General features: G+C 38.0%; 1 protein-coding gene across 1 annotated transcript in view; it reads right to left on the bottom strand.

The window, feature by feature from the left end:
• LOC133524586 (uncharacterized) overlaps positions 1-23,295 on the bottom strand; it is a 77,094-nt gene that overhangs the window by 46,991 nt on the left and 6,808 nt on the right. Inside the window, exons 2-7 of the mRNA XM_061860681.1 lie at positions 6,452-6,592; positions 5,354-5,478; positions 4,746-4,921; positions 4,168-4,301; positions 1,028-1,230; positions 493-681 (exon numbers count right to left, since the gene is read on the bottom strand). Coding sequence (XP_061716665.1) covers positions 493-681; positions 1,028-1,230; positions 4,168-4,301; positions 4,746-4,921; positions 5,354-5,478; positions 6,452-6,590 — 966 coding nt within the window. The 5' untranslated portion in view covers positions 6,591-6,592. The remainder of the gene's footprint in view (positions 1-492; positions 682-1,027; positions 1,231-4,167; positions 4,302-4,745; positions 4,922-5,353; positions 5,479-6,451; positions 6,593-23,295) is intronic.

Raw genomic sequence — 23,295 nt, 5'->3', positions numbered from 1 at the left:
TATTATTTTGCTTCCAAGAGAGATCATATCATAATTGTCAGATACGATCCCCATCTTTCAACGTCAGTTCTGAACTAGGGTGGCGAGTCACAATCTAATAGAAATAAAATATCTGATTTTCCTTGTCAAAGCTGAAGTGCCGTGGTGGAGCACCAGCAACTCTCGCTATAGTGGATAATCTAGAGAAGTACGTGCCCAGGGGTGCTTCAAGCGAAAGATGCCATAGTTACCAGGTTGCTATGCATTCTAGCTATTTACTGCACCATGGTATGAAACACCAACCTCATATATCCCTTCCCTCATTTTATCCAGCAATGAGTTGAGAGCACAGGCGACACTTTCTAATATAGTGGACAATTCAGAGAAGTGCGCCTCCAGAGTTACTTCTAACGGACCGTACGTACCACGGTACAATGGGTCTAACAACGTGACAATTATGGCACCCAGTTGCCAAGTTGTTCAACCCATTGTACCGTGGTATAAAGCACCTACCTGATATATCCCTTCCCTCATCTTGTCCAGCAGTGAATTGAGGGCACCAGTTACCCTGGCTATGGTGGACAGTTCTGAGAAGTGAGCATCCAGGGTTGCTTCCAACGAAGGGTGCCATAGTTGCCAGGTAGCTGCTCGTTCGACGCACGTCATGTTTGACGGCGGGCCTACTGCCGTTGCGTAGTAACCCTGGGAAATTATTACCATAAGTAAAAAAAATTATCCAGAGTTTGTTGCTGATAGCTTGCGTGGAAACTCATACAATAGACTATGAAATTACTACCTTAATGAAAACTAGCTTAGGTAGACCAGTACAAGAGCCAGACATGGACTTCGTGTTAAGTACGAACTTTTAAGAGGGACAAAAGGAAGGAGGGAGAAAATCACATGACCCGCTATTGTACACTACCGCGCGAGCAGCATTATTGTTGATAGATGAAAGTGGATAAGATTCGTTTATTTTTTACTCTAGGCCTTTTGAAACAAAAACTAATTCATATTAGAAAACAAAACTGCTTAGCTTCGGCTTGTGCACCTGGTTTGCTGCTGTGTAATGTAGGAGTGCCAAAGGGCTTGTAAGCGGCACTCGGCACGTATAAGCGGCCGCGCTCACGCCCCCGACTCTCGCTCCCAGCACGAGCTTGGCTTCAGCTTCGCCGGCACCGACACGGACCATCACCCATGCTGCGCCTTCCACGATGGCTAGACGGCGGTCGGTCAGGGCTTGGGGAGGGGACGCTATAAACGTAAACAGGTATCATCAGCAAAATTATTACATTAGTCGTTAGACCATTTATTTAAATTCAAATGATCTTTATTTTCCATCAAAAATATTGAATAAAGGTAAACAATAAACAGTCGTACTTAAGCTATCATACACTGATGGCGTTTTATAGTAGTGAATGTAAAACGAAATAGGTTATATACCTACATATCATTGCCATTTAGGAGTAACAATACGATTCAAACTTAATTACATTTTCAAACAGCCTTCAGTGTTAATTTCCCCGTGCAAATTAAACAACCCTTTCGAATCAATTCATCTGAACTAAACTATTAGCAAAATGCCGATTGCATTCACACCCCATAAATAAACACTAGCTATTTTCGTAAACGCTCTATTAAAATTTAATTAAACTGCCTCCCAACAAACCTTCTTTCATTCACAAATCCTTGCGTCTTGCCAATGAATATTCGACCTTATTTCAAACGAACTTGATGACTTTTTCGATTATAGTGCACTTCAAAACTGGCTTAAGGATAACAAGCCAAATCACAAGTAAATAAGGCTCTAATTATTGTGACAAAATAGTATATTGGTAAAATTCCCCAAGCGAGCCGCCGGATTCCAACTCAATCCTGAAAATCTACGGAAATATATGCAGAAAATCGTTTCCTCTCTCTCGCTAATTTATTTATCAATAGGGTGTGAAAGGGGAAGATATATTACTTAGATAGATTTGAATAGGTGTGGTGTTTCACACTTCCGCGCAACTTATGATTAATTATTAGGTCTGTGTGGAAATATCGTGCTAAAATAACGGGTTTGTTTGTGAACGATGAACGATATTGTTAAGTTTAAGGTAACGTTAAACGATGGGATCATTAAAATGTAGGCTGGTTTAATGGGAGTTTTGGAGTTGTTCTGTGTTGTGTTGTGATGAAATGTTTTGTTCACAGAATTTGAGTTTTGCAATTATCCTGTATTTTCTATCAGGTTTTTTCGCTTTTTTATACAATTTAATACTAAATACAGATTGTATATTAGACTAACACAGAAAAGTTGAATTAGGTCAAATTGAATAAGGGCAACGTTTTTACGAGTGGTAAATGATAACCGATTAATTTATGATGAATTAAATAACATTAACGAAAGGGCGACTAGTTACCGTCATTATAACCACAATTTTAACACACTAACAATTCCCTCTATGGCAGGCACTAGACATTCCAGAGAATCAAGACATTCCAGAAGTCTATATACAAGTCATAAAAAAGATCTATGAAAAAAGTACAGCCAGAGTAAAAACAGATAAAAATAGGAAGACAGATCCAGAACAGAGGGGTAAGACAGGGAGACCCAATCTCGCCAAAGCTGATCATAGCTGGCCTAGAAGAAATCTTTAAAAATCTAAACTGGGAAGAAAGACGAAAAGGCATCAAGATCAACAACAAATATTTATCGAATCTCCGATTTGCTGATGACTTGGTAATATTAGCCCACAGTGCAACTGAGCTCAGGACACTACTGCAAGAACTAAATGCACAGAGCCAACAAGTAGGTTTAGAAATGAACGAAGAAAAAACTAAAGTTATGACTAACTAAAAAAAAGTGACTATACAAATAGAGAATACATCATTGGAATATGTCACAGAGTATATAGGTATACCTTGGGAAACAAGTATCTTTCACAGACTGCACAAATAAAGAAATAGCAAGAAGAATTGGACAGACATGGAAGAAATATTGGTCTATGAAGGATATATTCAAGAAGAAAATACCAATGAAACTCAAAAAACTAGCCTTTGACTCATGCATTCTACCCTGTCTTACATATGGCAGTCAAACATGGTCACTCACAGGAGATCTCATCAAACAAATTCAAGCATGTCAACGGTCAATAGAGAGAAGTATCCTTAACATAAAGTTATCCAACATAGTTAGAAACACAGAGATAAGAAGAAGAACTAAACTTACAGACGCGGCAGTACAGATATTGAAGCAAAAATACAATTGGTCAGGGCACATAGCCAGGATGAAAAATAACAGATGGACAAAAATAGCTACGAATTGGAATCCAAAAGTTGGCAAAAGAAAAAAGGGCAAACCAAAAACAATAGGAAAAAACTGGAGAGAAATGGCAATTGATAGACAAAAATGGAAGAAAATGTTGGACAAATACCTAAATATAATAGAAAAAGGCGATAAGGAAGAGGCCTAGGTCAAAAGGCAAAGGCTAGGTTATAGGTTGTAATATTCTTATTGATACTTTTACGAAATAAATACAAATTAAAATATTTTCATAGGAAAGTAGGAAATTTAATTTATTCTTAGAGTGATACTCGCAAAATTATAACTTTATCTACACATTTTAGGAAATTTTCCAGGCTTCAGTTATTATTTTTCTTCTCTTATTCTCTTTTCTTTGTATGTTAAAGATCTACTACTTAATTTATATTTACAATTCTTGTACAGCACAAGTCACAAGTCAGCAAATATCACCTGTGGGTATATTTTATTTTTTGTAAATACCAGGGAGTTCTGTTATTGGCTATGCTTATAAGTACTCATGTTTTTTTGTATATTATTTATTGTAGAACTTCTCAATAAAGAAATATAATAAAAAGACCTTACGAACATGCTTATAGAAATTTAAATATAATAAGTAATTGTTAAATAGAATGTCAACAGTTCGCATAATAAAGGCTTTAATAATAATAATAAAAACAATTCCCTCTGGCCCAAAAAAAATCTTATTTTTTTGGATGTGACAACGCCAGGCTAAAATATAACGAAGCGTTGAAGCGTAACAGACTCAACATTTCGACTGAGTATATTGCGAATGTTGCGATTGAAATAGGCTTAACTTAATAAGACCCGTTGGTGATACACCAATAGTGACAAAATTCGTAAGCGAAACCGCAACATTACATATGTTGTTATGACTCACTCACCTCTCTCTAAGTAGCAGTACTTGTGCGGATGTGCACGCGCAGCCGCTCTTGCGCAGAGCACACGTGAGCCGCCACCACCGCGGGCGTGCGCGCAGCGCGCTATCAGCTCCACCCATCGTTCTAGGACTTTGTCTCTGAAAAAGATACATGACTATATCGGGTTGTTAGAGGATTGAGCTATACTTGTCTAGAATATCAGGACTACACTAGTCAGGATTTTAGATTTTTGAAAGTTAGGACCTTTTCCTGAGCGAGGCACATCCCCGCATCTGCGATTGTCCAAGTAGGAGTACTAATGTCACACCGATTAGTCACAGTCATGTCAGAAAATGACTAAAAATCTCCATAGAAAGCGAAAGTAAAGCTTATAGCGTTCCATTGCTCCCAAAGAACATTACAAGTGGATTAACTCCCAATCATTCTCTTTGTAAGAGGACCGGGGGCTCATACCCTTTGTCCTCTTTTTGAGCCTTGTTCCCGTATTTAGGACTGGACTAGGACTCCAAGGGTCACGTATTGTATTTTCATGATATTTTAGTGAATAGGACTACATCTAGTTGTTTAAAAAAATCACTAACCTGCACAAATATCCTGAAGGCGTTAAAAACTCCTCCCACTTCTCAGCCTCCTTGCCTGTGAGGCGCACTCTGCCGTACCCTGTTGGTCCCTCTTGGAGACAGCAGTCTTCGTTCCCATCATTTAGGACTGACAAAGAGTCGAGGGTCACCAGGTATTCCAGAGAACGGGAACGCATCTGGTGATAGATAGGTATGTTCAATCAGTAAGCAGCAGACCATGAAGTGCATCGGCACGGCAAAAAGAATAAGTCCTAAATGGTTTTAGTTTTAAGTATCGACTTAAAACTAAAACCATTTAGGACTTATTCTTTTTAGATCTATAGAAGGCAGATGCTGTGTATTTACGACCGGTCTGGCCTAGTGGGTAGTGACCCTGCCTATGAAGCCGATGGTCCTGGGTTCGAATCCCGGTAAGGGCATTTATTCGTGTGATGAGCACAGATATTCTTGGCTTAACTTGGGACTTAGTCAATTTGTGTAAGAATGCCCCTATAATATTTTTAAACTTCCAGTGTGATGGAGCGTCAAAATAAGATAGCAGTAAGTTAGCATCTGTCAGCCAGTCCATTGGACAACTAGATAGAAACTCCATACAACCTCGTGTTTACCTTCTTGCCTCTGTGCAATGCGATGAGATGGCAGCATCGGAACCTCGGGTCACGCTGCCCAGCACCGTCCACTATCCTCTGGACTAAGCTCTCTACTGCACTCTCCATCTCGCTCGACATTCGGTCTAAAACAATGGTAGTTAGGATGTGAGATGGGTCCAGATCTGGTATACTCGCACACTGCACATCATGAATATTACATACTACGTAATAAACACTAGTACATAATTATGTACGCTTAATCTGAATGCACCTTTAATGAAAACTCTAATAGGGTCAAACACATCTTAGACAAAGGTCACATCTGTGGAAGATACAATCAAAGTTAACGACTCTGGTATCGAGTTTGCTAAAAAATGCGTATGACCCAATAAGAACCGCACATAAAGATTTTTTTTTAATAATTAAAAATTTTATTGTGAAATTTATACTAACATGCAAATACAAATGCAATCCGCCACATGCTTCGTCAAAATACACATGTAATCCGCACAAGCATCGTCACAAACTTATTGTACATTAACACTAATAATAAATAAAATAAAAAAAAGGCTTTTATTTCAGGCAGTCAGTACCCATATTGCATACAAAGTTACAATTACTACTAAAACAACTTATAAATTCCGCAACAAGCTTCGTCAAACACACCTATAATCTAACGCCTATCCCCACTCTGCAACAAGCCCGGCCCAAAAGTTCCCATCATGCCGGCAGCATTCCCCCGCTGTATGGCGATGGAAACCTGTTTGGCCAAGACCCAGAGCGGGGATCATTACCCTTCTCCCGCAAACGCCTGCCCAGCTCCCTAAAAAACTCCAGAGCCTCATTACCCCAACGTCCAGCAGTCTCCACGGTGACCGGTACAAAATCGTACGCCACTTCTAAGGTGGAGTACTTGGCGTGTTTGAGCCTTGCAGCCGTTTCTGCCGCTGATCCTGCCAACTTCAGAGTGTGTCTCAAATGAGATGCAGCATATGTACTTACACATGTTGCATCCCACAAGAGACAACGCCCCTTCCGCCAGGAACCAAAGCAAAGGAAGAAATTGAACATTTATTAGCCGAAAGTCGTGGGTTGCCTTAATCAAAAATGCTTTACCTTTCTGGTCGTCATCATAGAGGGAGTCAACGTAGCCGTTGAGCGCTCTCAGCTGGTTGATGTTGAACTTCAGACCCGAGGTTGGTAGGCGGAGGTCCCCACCAGGCGTGTCCACCGCCACAGATGCGCCTGACCCCATCGCTGTAAAGTATACACTGTGATTAGACATATTTACTTTTTACTCCGTGAAAGCAAACCGTTATACAAGTTTATCCAGAGAGCAGCTCAGTTTAGGGATGTTCATCTATAAGGGTGACACGCGGCATCGTGAGGAAACCGGAGGGTTGGAAGGTCAGATGACAGTGGCTTTCGTAAAAACTAGTGCCTACGCTAAGTCTTAGGATTAGTTGTCAAGCAGAGCTCCCATGAGCCGTGGCAAAATACCTGGACAATGCGATGAAGAACAATAAGAAAAGGGTGACACGCGGTAGACCGCGCCGGAGCTTCCGGCGCTTCGTTTTCTATGTAAATCACCAAGTGATCACCGATCAGCCGTCGTAGAAAATGACGTGTCAGACGCCTCGGCCCGGGCCACGGGCCGGTTTAACGTGAATCAGCCTTTATTAATTTTACAATGCCTTAAATCTCTTAGAAAACTCATCTACTCAGTCAAATCACTAACGCCACTGCGTGACATGAAGTGCTGTTTACAGAACTGGTTTAGTTTGATATTTATAACTGTCTGTATATTTGTTATATCGTTTTTTTTAATTAACTTATAAAATAAACTAAAATCAGGAATACGTGATTTATCTTGATCAGGCCGCGTAGCCAATATGCAAATCGCTTACGTTCCGTAGAGATCGAAACGCAAATCTGTCGCACTAATATGGAGGAGTGATAAAGACACAAAGCTAGACCGGCAGTTTGGCTGATTGGTCTACTTTTTCTGACCCATTTTGTATAAGAATCGTCACAGCATTGAACGTATTGCAACCAAAAACTACATTGGATATTATGAATATTACGACTAAATGGCATTTTCGTTTAATTATGTCCCAACATTCGCGTAAATATTTTGCAATGAGCTAAGAGTTTTTCAAATAACAGAATCTGACAGAAAACTGTCGTGTATGTAAACACACGTGATTGGTCATATACCGATTATCCACGGTTGGCGCGCACAATCAATCCAATATGGCGGCGGCGATCCGTTTCCGGCGGAAGCGCATTATGCCCATGCGCAGGTGACCGTGAGCCGATTGTTCGATTATGGGTATTCTAGACCATGTGTAAAGTTATGTTAGATGTAAACCATTTATAACTGTACGCCAATCACCTATGTCTACATGATAAGTAATGTTGAAGACGCTAACACACACAAACACGTCAAAAGTGGCGGCTCACATGTAGCGTCTAACCAGAATTTCTAAATGTTTATAGGAAAAGTTCATAATAACTTTAATTTTGGACCTTAGCAGATACAGGCATCTTCTATCTATATTAATAATTCCGTCGAGGTTTACGGTAGACCCCGATGAAATTATACTCAAATGAAAGAGCGTAAAAAAATAAGAGTTTTGAATCGATGACATATATTGGCAAAATCCGGTTTATCGCGTATTTTGCATTTAAAAGTGTTAATTTAATGACAAACACAGGACAAAAGGTCGGCCATATTAAATTTGGAAATTGACAGCGACAATTTCCGAACGCACCCGCGTTCGGAAATTGTGAATATGTTTGTGACGGCATGGTGGTTAGCACAGCACACAAACTTTTTGAAGTGAAAACTTTTTTAGCGGCGCTGTGCACTTTTTGTGATGGGGAAAAAATGTTACACTCGCGACAGGTCACGTGACCAACAGATGCGACAGATTGAAAATTCGTAAGACGGACACGTGACAGTTACAATGTCATTGAAGCCAGTAGTTACATTTTTAATATAATATAAATTATCATGTTTGTGTACGATAGCGCAATAAATTAATATTGTATTTTACCACATAAATAAAGGTACTTTAATACTGTTAATTAAAGCGATTCGTGCAAAATTATTCCCTAACCATTCCTTCGGCGCCTTCCATGCATTCAGTTTGGGTCAGGCAGTCAAAATGAATGAAACAGCCAATTTTTTTTCGCCATTTCGGTGTTGGTCTCATAGTAAAAGTTGCCCAATATATCCACCCCGTAAATTATTGCAGGTGATTAAATAAACACCCTGTAGATATTGTTGTTGTCGTACGGTGAGAGAGCGCGGGGCGTCACTGAATAAGCAAACATTTACCCACAACCGCAACTAGTACAAATAGGGGTTAGCTTTATAATTAAACATCCTTTGATCTCACATTAGTATAACCGATACTTACATGTAGATACCTGCTGCTATATGATTCCCCATTCTTAACTGGAGTCAGACCAGTCTGTTAAGTAAATGTCATTATTTTAATAGAAGTTTGACGTTTAAAATAATAGTTGCACTGTCGGGGCTGTCAAAATCGCTGCCAAATTATCTTGGTCTTACTCTAAACACGCTAGTGGACATTTGAGGAAATCTATTGAGGAACTTTCTTCGAAATAATTTCTACTTAAAACAGAGGCACTGTCGCACTTGTAAATTCGTGCGTAAGTGTGATAGGGAGGCAAGACGTCGAACGTGGTTCGCGGTAGGCCCTCAGTATTTGAATCTTACTAAAAAACAAAAACACGAGTCTAATCTAATCACTTACGTAGTGTAGACACAAATTAGTGGGCTGTTAGTTTTACGTTCATGGTTACATCTACAATACCTATTATTCGTGGCCTCTTGTTAGGTGCAATATAGCACACGAAACAACCAAACTTCCCTACATAAACACCGGGATGTTGACATTAGCCATTCGTGTTCCAATCAGGCTAACAAACAAAACAACCAAGTACCTACACAGGTATCGGCATCAGAGTTGAGGTCGTAACAATGACATGCAATGATGACTATACTTGCCTTGTTAAGTTAAGACCAACCAAGAGTAAAAGAGATGGCATTATGACCTGACCGACCAGATAGTTTTGCGGATAGTATAGTAAAGACAATGGCTAGTAAATGTTTCTACAACTTAGATGATTTTTTAGGGTTCCGTAGCCAAATGGCATAAAACGGAACCCTTATAGTTTCGCCATGTCCGTCTGTCTGTCTGTCTGTCTGTCTGTCTGTCTGTCTGTCTGTCTGTCTGTCTGTCTGTCTGTCCGAGGCTTTGCTCCGTGGTCGTTAGTGCTAGAAAGCTGAAATTTGGCATGGATATATAAATCAATAAAGCCGACAAAGTCGTACAATAAAATCTAAAAATTTTTTTTTTTAGGGTACCTCCCCTACACGTAAAGTGGGGGTGAATTTTTTTTTTCGCTTCAACCCTAGAGTGTGGGATATCGTTGGAAAGGTCTTTTAAAACTAATAGGGGTTTTCAAGAAACATTTTTTGATAAAGTGAATATATTCGGAGATAATCGCTCCGAAAGAAAAAAAAAATGTGTCCCCCCCCTCTAACTTTTGAACCATAGGTCCAAAAAATATGAAAAAAATCGTGGAAGTAGAGCTAAAAAAAACATTAAATGAAAACTATAGCGGACATGATCAGTTTAGCTGTTTTTGAGTTATCGCAAAAAGTTTTCCCTTCATAGTAAAAAGACTTACTTTAATTAGGTACTGATTATGCAAATTTGCCTATTTGTTTAACTCGGGTGAAAGGTACCGTTTCATCCCTTGGTTAACAATTTACTATACTTTAAGCTCCAGTTTAGCTTATTGTGACGGAAGAGTAACTACGGAACCCTACACTGAGCGTGGCCCGACATGCTCTTGGCCGGTTATTTAGTGAAGAATATGATTAGGACAATACAAATCATTCATTATAGTAAATGATTAAAATGTACCTAGTTTCAGCTAAGTAGATTTAAGTTATCTAAATTTAAGGCTTAAATTGCTATGCCCTTGCAGGGCGTCACATGTATACCTTCTAAAATGTACCACCTTTAACAATTTATGTAATGTGACATGCAATAAATATTCATTCATTCATGACAGCGAAATATTGAAACTTGACTGCAATATTGACCAAAAATTTTCTTAATTACGCTTAAATTTTATCCACTGCCGTTTTTTGCTAAGATTGTTTACTTTATGTAGCGTATGTAATCAAACAATCATTCACTTCCTCTTCTTATGACACCTAAAGTTGCTTACTTTTTATAAATCTGACCGTATGAAAACTGTCATTGTACTGCTATTTATAACTTGGAAACGTAAAATTAAACTTTCCTCAAAATACAGTAGAATACCAAGTTGCCAACCAAACTTTCCTACATAAGCCGTCCGCTAGCTGACGCGGGTTGATTGTAGGTAAAATCCGTCGCTCCCGCTCCGTGCACCCGCGCCTGCTATAATAACGGACGCCCTAAACACCGGAATATTAACACTCGCCATTCAAGCCAAAGCCATTCTACCTTAAAAAACAACCAAGTACCTATCATAATGAGAATGTGTTATGGTTATGGGCTCTACGAAAACTCATGTATATATCATGTTATTTTCGATTCATTACGGCGTTTGATCAATCGGTTCAAGTCGTTGTACCTCAAAGTCGGCAATGTATCGTAAATCGCTTGCAATTATCGGTGACGCCTGTAGACCTAATTAGATGAGTTTGATAATTGTTTATTAATACTTTATATAATTAATCGTTCTGGATATAAATAAGATTGAAATCAACTTTGTACCCATCTATCATAGTAAAATCAATTAAAAGTTAGTTTGAAATTGATGACCTAATAGGTAACCGTAGCTTGCCAAGTATGTTTACGTACTTGGCAAGCTACGGTTAACGGCTTCACCCACTTATGTAATGATATAGTAATTAACCATGCTACGGAACCGAAGATCCTAAGTTCGAAAAAAATATCCGCTGTTCCATGGCAAAATCGACACATTACAATTCGTCGCAAAATAGCCTAGTTTTACTGATTTTAAGAATAACCTCGAGTTAAAGTTGTTTTACGTAATTATTCATCTGTCACCGTTTGGTATTTATGTTTAATAAGAAATCATTTTGTACTTACAAAAGAAGAATATATTATTATGCACTTCGTTGTAAAAAGTATTTTTGCCTTAAGTATACCGCCCGACCCCGAGGACCTTTCTGGCCTAGTGGGTGAGTAGTGCTGATGGTCCTGGGTTCGAATCCCGGTAAGGGCATTTATTTGTGTGATGAACACAGATATTTGTTCCTGAGTCATAGAGGTTTTCTATGTACATTATATATATCGTTGCCTGAGCACCCACAACACAAGGCTTCTTGGCTTACCGTGGGACTTACTCGATTTGTGTAAGAATGTCCCTATAATATTTATTTATTTTTTATTATACCTAAAACTTATTTTTACCTATCTATTCACACCCAGATACAAGGGGAATTCATACCTGAATGCACTGCACTTAATACAATAATAATAAAATAACCATAACCAATAAAGTTCCCTGCAACCAACATCCTGCGACATGTCTGGCACTAACGCGTTTATTGTGCGAATACAAACATGTCCAAACGGAGAAAAATTATGCCATTCAGAGTGGAGCTGCTCGCGTAGGGAGGTTGGGTGGAGGAGACACCTTCCTACATATTAGGTATGTAAAAGTGTTGTACGTAATATTAAAGTTGGAGGCCAATTTTGTTTTGACAATTGATATGTTTTTGATATGACCTTGAGGCGTAGAAATTCTTACACAAATTCACTAAGCCCAACAGTAAGCTCAAGAAGGTTTGTGTTGTGGGTACTTAGACCACAATACAATATATAAATACGAAAAACCCCCATGACTCAGGAACAATTATAGTGCTCCTGACACGAATAAATGCCCTTACCGGGATTCGAAACTAGGACCATCGGCAGGGTCAATACCCACTAGGCTAGACCGGTCGTCTAAATTATGTAGTATTATGAATGTAATAACAAGACGTAAGTGATGTCATCTCGCTCGTACTCGCATATAAGTGCGAGCGAGATGTATAGAAAGTAAATTACGTTCTCGATAGCGTATATGACAGTTTTGACACTGTCAGTGACTCATAGTAAGCGCTGGTGGCCTAGCGGTAAGAGCATGCGACTTGCAATCCGGAGGTCACGGGTTCAAACCCCGGCTCGTACCAATGAGTTTTTCGGAACTTATGGGCGAAGTATCATTTGATATTTACCAGTCGCTTTTCGGTGAAGGAAAACATCGCGAGGAAACCGAATTTATCCCAATAAGGCCTAGTTTTACCCTTTGGGTTAGAAGGTCGGATGGCAGTCGTTTTCGTAAAAACTAGCACCTACTCTCGAGATTAGTTGCTAAGCGGACCCCAGGCTCCCATGTGCCGTGGCAAAATGCCGGGACAACACGAGGAAGAAGAGAAGAGTCATTATGTCATTTACTTCTCTGTTACGTGAGCGAGAAGGGCACGGGCGAAAGAGGACAAAATTACATAATTTAGACATCATTTTAGAAAGAAAGCTTCTACCAGAGTTCTTTGGGTAGGGAGAATGGCTGGGAGGCAGATTCTAATTTAACAATTTGTATGGTTTTGAACTGGTTTTGACATGATCGTCTTGGTTAATGGCGCACATCTCACGTATAACTTTTACTTCATTTTGCATGCGCCAATCAGCGACTTGAGGTCGTATAAAAAAGATAAAAACGAAACAAGTTGTAAAATCTGAATTGAGCCTTCTTTGAAGATGACAACATATCAACATAAATACCTAGGGTTGGCTATGTTTAGGGGTTTGGGGGGTTAGGGGTAGTTATGTTTCTTGGGTTAGCTACTTCTTTAAAGTCTTGTCGTCATGTACATATTATCTTAGTTTAACTACCAATTCGTATGTATCTCTCTCAGTTGCTTAAAGGTTAGCTGGAAGAGATCCTATAAGGGTATAAGTTCGCCTTTGTACACATTTACCGTATTCTCTCTGTGTTATGTACTTGTTACCTTTTATTTCAAATAACTTGAGAATAACAAACATATTTTACAACAAAATACGATAACAGCCGAACTAGAAATAGCCTTCTTCGTAAAATCTGAATTGGGCTCTGGGTGGAGTACACGCCTTGGGTATGTAACAGTATTACCTGGAAAAGCTTATGGTCACAGGTTCGGTGGAAGGAAAGAGGAAGGGCTGCAGTCCAACGCGATGGTCCGACCAGGTTAGCAAATCGCTATCTTTTAAGATCCATGATGCCTTAGAAGTCGCAAGGGATCGGAAAGCCTGGAAATCTGCCATCCGAAATCATGTAGTCCACTCTTAGCACTGAGGAGAACGAAGCAAGGAGGGAGGAACAGAATGCCCAAATGTTGAAACCGAAGGCTGATTTTGTTTTAATAATTCGTCTGGTTTTGACAAACAATACACACCTACATACATACATATAGTACTTAGAATAAGTCATAATCATAAATACTTAGATAAATAAATAGTACATAAGATAAGGTCGGGTACACAAAAACTGTGAGTGCAACATTCGCCGATAATCATAATCATAATCATAATCATTTATTGTATAATTTTATAAATTACATGTCAATTATTTACGAAAAAAATATATGAATTAAAAATTAATAATATAACAATGATTAATATAATTATATACTAAGGGTATAACTTATAATTTAAGCTTTAAAAATTCGTCGATGCTGTAAAATGTGTGCTCGAGAAGCCAAGTTTTTAATTTTCTTCTAAAACAATCTAGAGAAGGAGCCGAGGTGATTGACACTGGCAACTTATTATATACGGTCGGGCACATCACGTGAGTTATCTTCTCAGATCTTGCGAGGCGTCGTTTTACTGGCAACAACCTGTTCGGGTGTCGAAGCACGCGGTCTGAATCAGAGCGTTTTTTAAAATGGCATATATTTTTATAGGCATATGTGGCGATCTGTAATATTATTACCGACGGCAAGGTTAGTATACCAAGGTCCTTGCGGAGGTATCTTGGGACAACTGCATCACCGCGCGCACGGCTCTTTTTTGGAGTCGGAACGCGCGTTGCCAGTCCGCGGCTCGCCCCCACAGCTCTGTGCCGTACTGCAAAAGCGAGTGGATAGTCGCAAAATAGCACGCAATAGATAAACGTTATGTTTGGCGAAATATTATGTAAATGTATCAATATACATTACCAACCAACCAACCACTACCAACCAACCACCAACCAACCAACCAACCAACCAACCAACCAACCAACTTTTTACCAAAAAAAAAAACGAGCCCTCGACTCGTGTTTTAAATTTTTTAAGAAGTTGAAGGTCGTAACATGCCTAAAAGCATCCGGCAAGAAAATCAGCAGGCCTTAAAGTTCTGTTTATTGTAAGATATTCACAGGAAAGACGCATAAACTTTACTTCACAGGCCAAACAATATAGTGTGATACTGATCTAACATGGATCATTCCAATATGAGATGGTTCCAATCTCCTTCAACTAAAAACGTCAATTTTGACACTGAGACATCAGTATTATATTATTATCATATTTGAACTAAAACTCGAATTGGCCTGTCATACTAAAACAAGTTTTTGACCCATTTGGATAATGTGAAGCACAATTATTATTCGTACCCGGACATAAATAAACAATACGGCTTTACACAAACACGGCCATTACAATAATCTGCCGTTTTCACGAAAATGCACGGCCATTTGTTGAAAAAACATAAATTTATTCACACCGGCGATTTCGGAAAATAGTGATGCTCCATTACACTAGTGTACCATTTTTACTTTAAAAATATGATCTTGATTTTACAATACTTCCTTTCGCTTCAAGCCGTTACATGATAATTTCACAGGTACAATTAGTATTACGGCCCGATTCAGAGAGTGATTAAGACACATTTAAGGTCTTGGAAAGATCTTTAAAAGATCGATACCTAAACGACATGTCAAAATTGACGTTTATTTCAATTGCGCTGTGACCCCAATAAGATCTATCTACTATAGCTATATTTCTAACGTCAAAGTGGCATTGGTTGCCCGAATCATACAAACGAAACGATATCTAAACCAGAACTGTAACGGCGGCTATTAACGCGGGTATCAAAATCGACGTCTAACACCGCGGTGTTTACAAATACTCATTTTGCAAGCAAACAGATCTATTCTCTAAGAAATAAAGCATACACAAAACAAGCTCATTCATTGGTCTATCGTGCCCATTAGTGTGCATTTGTGTGAGTGTAACAAAAAACTCGCGATTCGTCAGTTTGTGCGACGGCGGCGCAAGAACCGGTTGTTCCATACAGACGCGTGACACCACAGGTAAGTGCACTTCAATCTTACTTAGTGTTTTACGTAATAGTTATGGCAAATAAACTAGTGCAATGCCTTTTAAGAGGTTGTGTATTGTTTTCTACACGATTTTGAATTACTTTTAACTTAGTTTTTGACCGGGAAATACGTTTAAAATTGAAAATAAAATACAGCGGTGATAGGCGCCAATTATTTCTGTGGTAAGTATTTCCGTGGTATGCCACGGTAATAAAAAAAGTGGTAGTTTTGTTATTTACTCTTTAGTTTTGGTACAAATTATCAATTTTATAATTTCTTTTATTTATTCCAATCTTGATCTATTCACGCTATTAAAGAGCTATTTCCGTGGTATGGAAAGTATTCAACTAACCCTTAATTTTTGACAAAAACTTCAGCACCGATTTCCTTGTTTCTATGGGAACCCTTAATCTGTCAATTTTTTATTTTGAGTTAAATCATAAAATTTACTTGCCAGTTATGTGATTTTGTCTTTACAAGAAGCTTGTAATATACGTGTTTGATTTGATTTGAAAAACCATCTGTGTTTTATTCTTTTTATGGGTCGGAATTAGGTTTAATTAAACTCCAAATTAAGCCTATTACCGATGGTATGATCAGATTACCCTCGGTAATAGAATGTATAGAAATCTATTACCGACCCAGAGAAATATCGAATGGGTCGGTAATAGGCTCTTAAAGAGTTATCTATTACCGAGTGACTATTTGGTATTGTATTGAAATATCGCATTTAGGGTACCGCAAGTACAGATTTCGTTGATAAAATTTAGACTTCAGATATCATTATCAGATTTAAATTCTTCTGTTTTCTGATTCAGTTATTACTCTGACAAGGAAGGGTACCCAACTGCCGGACAGTTCCGATTAATTTTTTTTTATATAATTTTATTTATACAGTAGTCCAAAATCTCACACATGATTTTTTTAGCTATAAGAATCAGCAATAAGAAAAGTACTGTGATTTGTTAATTATAAACGGGTAAATTATAACACATAATATGTGAGAGACTTTATTTAACTTAATTACCTTATCAAAAATATTAGAATTAAAAAATTTCATGTTTTTATATATAGTCGAAATTTTATGAGGTGGACGTTTACCATTTCACTGTGGTAAACTTTCACTCAGGTAGTAAACGTCCAGCTTATAAAATTTTGACTATAATTTACGCTGTGCCTTATGAGAAAATGTTACTTACTTGTTTTTTTTGTGCAGCTAATTGTCAGTAAGACACATTCTTATCAATCTTTATAGCATTTAAAAATTACTTTATTTAATAACAGGCAGGCCTATTTGTCATATACGTCCTTAGTAAAACTTTACTAACAATAATTTTTGTTTTACATGTAAAACATTCAACTTATAACTTGTTATACAGGTACTCGTGGGTACTTGGTAAGTTAACTATTTAATAGTATTTGATTGTGCCAAAGTGTAATTATAATCTCTTTGAATATATCTCTTATTTTTAAACATACTCCTATAGTTTTATTTTTTATTTTTGTGTCATTATTAAACTTAATGACACAAAAATAATATACAGAACCCACGTCGTTATTATTGTTTTAACCCTCGGTATTAGGTTTCGAATTTTGAGTTTGGTTTCTATTAACGAGTGCAGAAAAATCATGCCAATTGTACCCTCGGTAATGAAAGCTCAATTCGCGATAATAGAATCACAGCCTGGCCCTTGCCACGGTAATAGAAGATTTGGTCATTTTGGCTTCAAAAAATATTTTAATACATATAATAACCCAAAATGAATCCAAAAACGTGTGAAACGGAAAGATCATTAAATGCTCTGATGAAAAAAAAATATTCCTGGCTGTTAGACAGCATTGATACCCTTAATTTTTGGATCTCTTTTGAAAAGTTCCTTAACTACCACGGTAATAGGTGCCTTTACCCTAGTGATGCTCCATTACACTAGTGTACCATTTTTACTTTAAAAATATGATCTTGATTTTACAATACTTCCTTTCGCTTCAAGCCGTTACATGATAATTTCACAGGTACAATTAGTATTACGGCCCGATTCAGAGAGTGATTAAGACACATTTAAGGTCTTGGAAAGATCTTTAAAAGATCGATACCTAAACGACATGTCAAAATTGACGTTTATTTCAATTGCGCTGTGACCCCAATAAGATCTATCTACTATAGCTATATTTCTAACGTCAAAGTGGCATTGGTTGCCCGAATCATACAAACGAAACGATATCTAAACCAGAACTTATTGTAAGATCTAAACCATTCTTTTTATATCTAAACCAGAAGTTATCGTATCTCATTTTTCGAATTGGGCCGTTACTGTCGACAAAAAATAATTGTTGACTTATTTTTTTTTATGCTTACCTTTATTTAATAATTTGTACTGCTTTCCCGCACTAGTGTGGGAATATGCATTTTTCCTGCTTATGCCAAAAACATGGCGCCATCTAATAGATAAAAATCAAAGGTATGGCGGCATCGTTTCGAGCGACGGCGTCACAGCCTTTAGCCGATGCCCGGTAAGATGGCGCCACTTTTTAATATTTAACTCAAAAAATCTTTTGAATTTAAGATTAGTAGTTAAGTTTAATATTATGTAATGTGATTTTTATTGAAATAAAAAGCTTATTTTTTTTACAAATACACATATCAGTGAAATAATAATGATCAAAGTCAATCGCGTTCTAAAAGCTTAAATCATGTGGCGAAAGATGTCTGTAAAACTGTAGCTACAAAATTTTCTTTGACAATCCACCTCTATTTCAAATTTTCTTTGATGATAGGCAGGAGTATAATTAGCCAAGCGGGTCAGATGCTCAAAATAACCTGTACACGCTCTTATTCTCATGTCAAAGTTGTGTTCATTTCGAATACCTCGCCCGCTCAGCAACTTTTGCTGCTAGCTGTACGTATGTACGTGTAATAATAATAAATAAGCTTTTACCGCATGAGACCTCGAGATAACTAACTTAACGTATCGTATATGATCGCAATATAAAACTCTTCGAAGATGTATAAAGAGCCTGAACGAGCCATAGTATTTTCCCCACATAATTCCTGTAGGGCTAAGATGTTCGGCTCTTTATCATTTGTCACCATACCTGTCCCGTTCTAATAAGTATGTAAGTGCGAAAGTGACGGGCATAGTGACAAGTGATAAAAATGGAACCATGATGCCGCCGCTGGAGGATATATCACACAATGCGGTAAGATTATCTCCGATTATTAAGATCGCATTCATCGCGTTATCTATGAGCCCACAGTCCACTTCCCGAGCTATATCGCTTATGTTGCCTAGCAATTGCCTCAAAAAACCAGCATAATCGGCCATGAACACGAAAGAACATCAGTTATAGGTATATACCAGAATTCCTACAAAAAAAAATTATACTACGTTGATGGCAAACCAGCATACGGGCCCGCCTGATGGTAAGCAGTCTCCGTAGGACGCCTGCAACTCTAAAGAAGTTACATGCGAGTTGCCGACCCTAACACTCCGCACCCACGTTGCGCTCTGGCAACCTTACTTACAATATTATATTTAATTGTGAAAGTAACTCTGTCTGTTTGTCTGTTACCTCTTTATGCTTAAATCACTGAACAGATTGAGATGAAATTTGGTATGGCCATAGTTTGAGGCCCTGGGAAGGACATGATAGTTTATATCAATCACAACGATGATACGCGACAACTTAATAAGCTTATCACTATAGATTGACCATTGGCTTATACAGCCACGAGAGACGTTGTCCCTCACATACAAACGCTGCATAAATTATCTGACAAGATGTTAGGCCTTATGATAGTGATAGACTGACCAATATAAGTTTGACTATCGTATAAGCGTCTTCGCTTAGTTGTTACGGTCGAGTCCACAATAGTACATTACGATACAAGTGCGAAAAATAGGAAATTCGAAACGAGTGGCGACCGAAGGGAGTGTTTTAAATCGACACGAGTTGCTAATTACCTATTCGCACATGTATCGAACAACGTTTTACAGTACATATGGCTCTTTAAAGTTTGGACATAGTTACATAATGTGCTACTTTACGCACTAGTGCGGAAAAGTGGCACCATATGACTGTAAATATCTTTACAAGCTAACATTCCAAAAAATATATCTACACCACCTTATTGTCGGAGTCTTTAAGGCGTTTGGCGTGTAAATATATTTTTCATTTCTCATGTTCTGAAAGTGTGTCGTTGTTGTTCTAAAAAGTGTGCACAAAATGACTCTGCTCTACAGCACTGTACTTTCTAAGTTCTTCTAATCTTTTTTTCTCTTTTTTTACGATAAGCAATTAAAATGTTGGTTTAAATGGATTTGCTGTACAATTTGCATTCTGATAATTAACTCCCTAGTCCATAATTAACGATATTTTTACCTAAATTGTTAATTAAAATAAAAAATAAAATCCGAAAAATATTCACTTGGATACAGTTTTTACTGACCTCCACACTAGGCTTTGCCTGTCCCGTGGAGGAGAGGATAATCCTAGATATTTAGTAATACATAATGCTAATTACGAATAACAACTTTAAATGAAATTATTACACAAAGTATTGTAATTGAAAGTAACGACCCTCAAGAAATACTACTGAAGTTTATACACTTAGCTTAGCAGTATTTTTTTTAATGTACATGTATTTATTTTAAGCACCATTTCATCTCTTGGTTAACAATCTACTATTTGAAACGTTGGCTTGGAAAAATGTGTATAAGCCGGTCAGGTTATACTGGGAATAAATTTACGGACGAATATACCGTTTTGTGTGGCATTTTCGTAGGGATTACACGTAACACCGTGCACCGCTCTCAATGACTCAGTCTATTGAAAGAGGAGTTTGTTGCTTAGATTAAGATATTTATGATTAAGGTTATTATATTACTCATCATGGTGTTATTATGCCAAGAACTAGGTTAATGCGTCACAGCTTTAGATTAGCGAATAATCACAGTTCCTGTGGGCGCCTAATGGGGCTGATTTCTTACTTTTACTTATAATATATTGTATATATAATATGAAGTATCTTGTTACATTACATACATTAAAGCTACGTTTGCTATTTTTAAGCGTTTTTAGGTATATTTTTTCTTGAATTTTTCAAGTTAATTAATCGACTTTATTAACAGGGTGAGGCAAGAAATAATAGAGCAATAATATGCCTGTCAGGATCGGAAACCGGTATTTTTTGTATGGGAACGAAAACGGTATTTTTTCGTTCTTTGTTAATTACTTCATTTCTAATTAGGCAATCTAATAATACGAAGTCGTTATCTGAAAACACAACTGAGTCCTACATTTAGAGTATAAAATAAACCGAAATATATGGTTATTTCGATGTTTTTGCAAAAAACCGGTTCCGATCCCTGATGCCTGTAGATTAGATTGAAAATTCAATACTTAGGTATATATAATTGCATAAGTGTAATATGTTGAATTTGCCTACCCATAAGTACCCAATATTGTTCTTCTAACTTTGATGTCTAATTCACTTTTTTTAAGACGATGAATAAGTGTTATTACGAGTATAACAGTTGAATTGTGAGTTATAACAGAAAACAACAAAGTTATTATGTAAACAAAAAGTAAAGTAATAATAACTAATAGAGATTGAGTGGCTTTACCTGAACATTAGTCATTTTAAAGTCATCATTGTTATCAATTCTTCACAGCGATACCCTAGCTCACAATGGCATTAATTACGCGGAAAATTTTGTTGTAATTAGGTAATAGTGCCCACTATAATGCACAGACCCGTACCATGAGTCACTCTTGTCTTCTTCCTCGCGTTGTCCCGGCATTTTGCCACAGCTCATGGGAGCCTGGGGTCCGCTTGACAACTAATCCCAAGATATGGCGTAAGCACTAGTTTTTACGAAAGCGACTGCCATCTGACCTTCCTACCCAGAGGGAAACTAGGCCTTGTTGGGATAAGTCCGGTTTCCTCACGATGTTTTCCTTCACCGAAAAGCGACTGGTAAATATCAAAATGATATTTCGTACATAAGTTCCGAAAAACTCATTGGTACGAGCCGGGGTTTGAACCCGCGACCCCCGGATTGCAAGTCGCACGCTCTTACCGCTAGGCCACCAGCGCCGACTATGAGTCATTGACAGTGTCAAAACTGACATATACGCTATCGAGAACGTAATTAACTTTCTATATATCTCGCTCGCACTTATATGCGAGTACGAGCGAGATGCATAGAAAGTTACGTTACGTACGTTAGCGTTTATGACAGTGCCGAACTGGTGGTAGCCACACTAAAGTGTCAATTACAATCAACATTTCCGGGTAATTAGTACGATTTTAAACTGGGGTATCGATAATTACTCACGAACGATTCAGTTCAGGTACCTAGTATTACAACAATCAACAGAATTTACGGTTTTTTATTCACCAAACCAACATTAATAGAATAATGTATCGTTGTGTTGAATTTAAGCTAAACAATGCTCGCCTGAGGCTATGGCACATTGTTAATTACGGTTATACAAAGGTAACAATTGTCAAATACTTTGAAAATAAGCCCACATTTATACCACGTGGAGCTCTATCATTCCTTTTATCATATGCACTTCGAGCCACACCGGCTTCCGACACGTCGGAAGGGAGGAGCCTAAGCGATATCTTACCGAACAAATCATTCTGCCATTTTCTGCGGGGGGAAACGTGCACACAGTCGCACTTCTCACTCACTACATACAAAATCCAATCTGTAATGACGACACAAATACATAGAAAATGACACACGTCAAAGACAAATCTTGCACACCTCGATCTCTTGTGTACGGACGAGTCACAACATGCACCGCCATAGGTACAGCTGTACCTATGCTTTGACAGAGGGGAAATAGTATGAATGCCGTCTCCCTTCCCTGTGTTGCTCAAAGCATATGCCTAAGTTTTTGGCAAAAATATAATTTTTGGTTCAAGCTTTTATCGCTGACTGTACTTTTCATTCCACAGGCAACTATTACTCATCGAGACAATTCTAAAAACCCCAAACAAAATTAATTGCGTTGTTTCATCACAGAGTTCCTATAGCCACCTCCTGTCTCCATCATCAGATCAGCTCGATGGTACCATAACATTGTATTGTCCCCCGACTTACATACGTATGCAAATTTTCAGCTCGATCGGAAATCGGGAAATGGGTCAAATTTAGCTTCCAAGATTTGACACTAACAAAATAACATACTTAACAGCGGTGGCAGCATGGTTGCATTTTTATCCCTTGTCACTATGCCTGTCACTTTTACGCTTATATACTTGTCAGAACGTGACAGACACAGGCGATAAAAATGCGACTTTGCTACAGCCGCAGGGCAAGTTCAATAAAATCTTGTAAAAAGTGTTGGTGTCAACGACAATCACAAATGCGTCGAACATCAAAACAAACCCCCAAGCATCCGTTACAGAACACAACAAACCACTTATCCATTACGAAACTAATGTTAAACACAGAACTCTCTTATCAGAGCCGTGACTGTTCGCAGTTTACACAACTTTTATTGTCTGATTAAAACTTTTCATAATTTGTTTTCGGCGCTAACTTAGATTAGGTTTAGGCTGC

This window comes from Cydia pomonella, chromosome 13 (genome assembly GCF_033807575.1).
Source record: "Cydia pomonella isolate Wapato2018A chromosome 13, ilCydPomo1, whole genome shotgun sequence".
Taxonomy (NCBI): Eukaryota; Metazoa; Arthropoda; class Insecta; order Lepidoptera; family Tortricidae; genus Cydia; species Cydia pomonella.
This window is presented reverse-complemented; position numbering and strand designations above follow the sequence as displayed.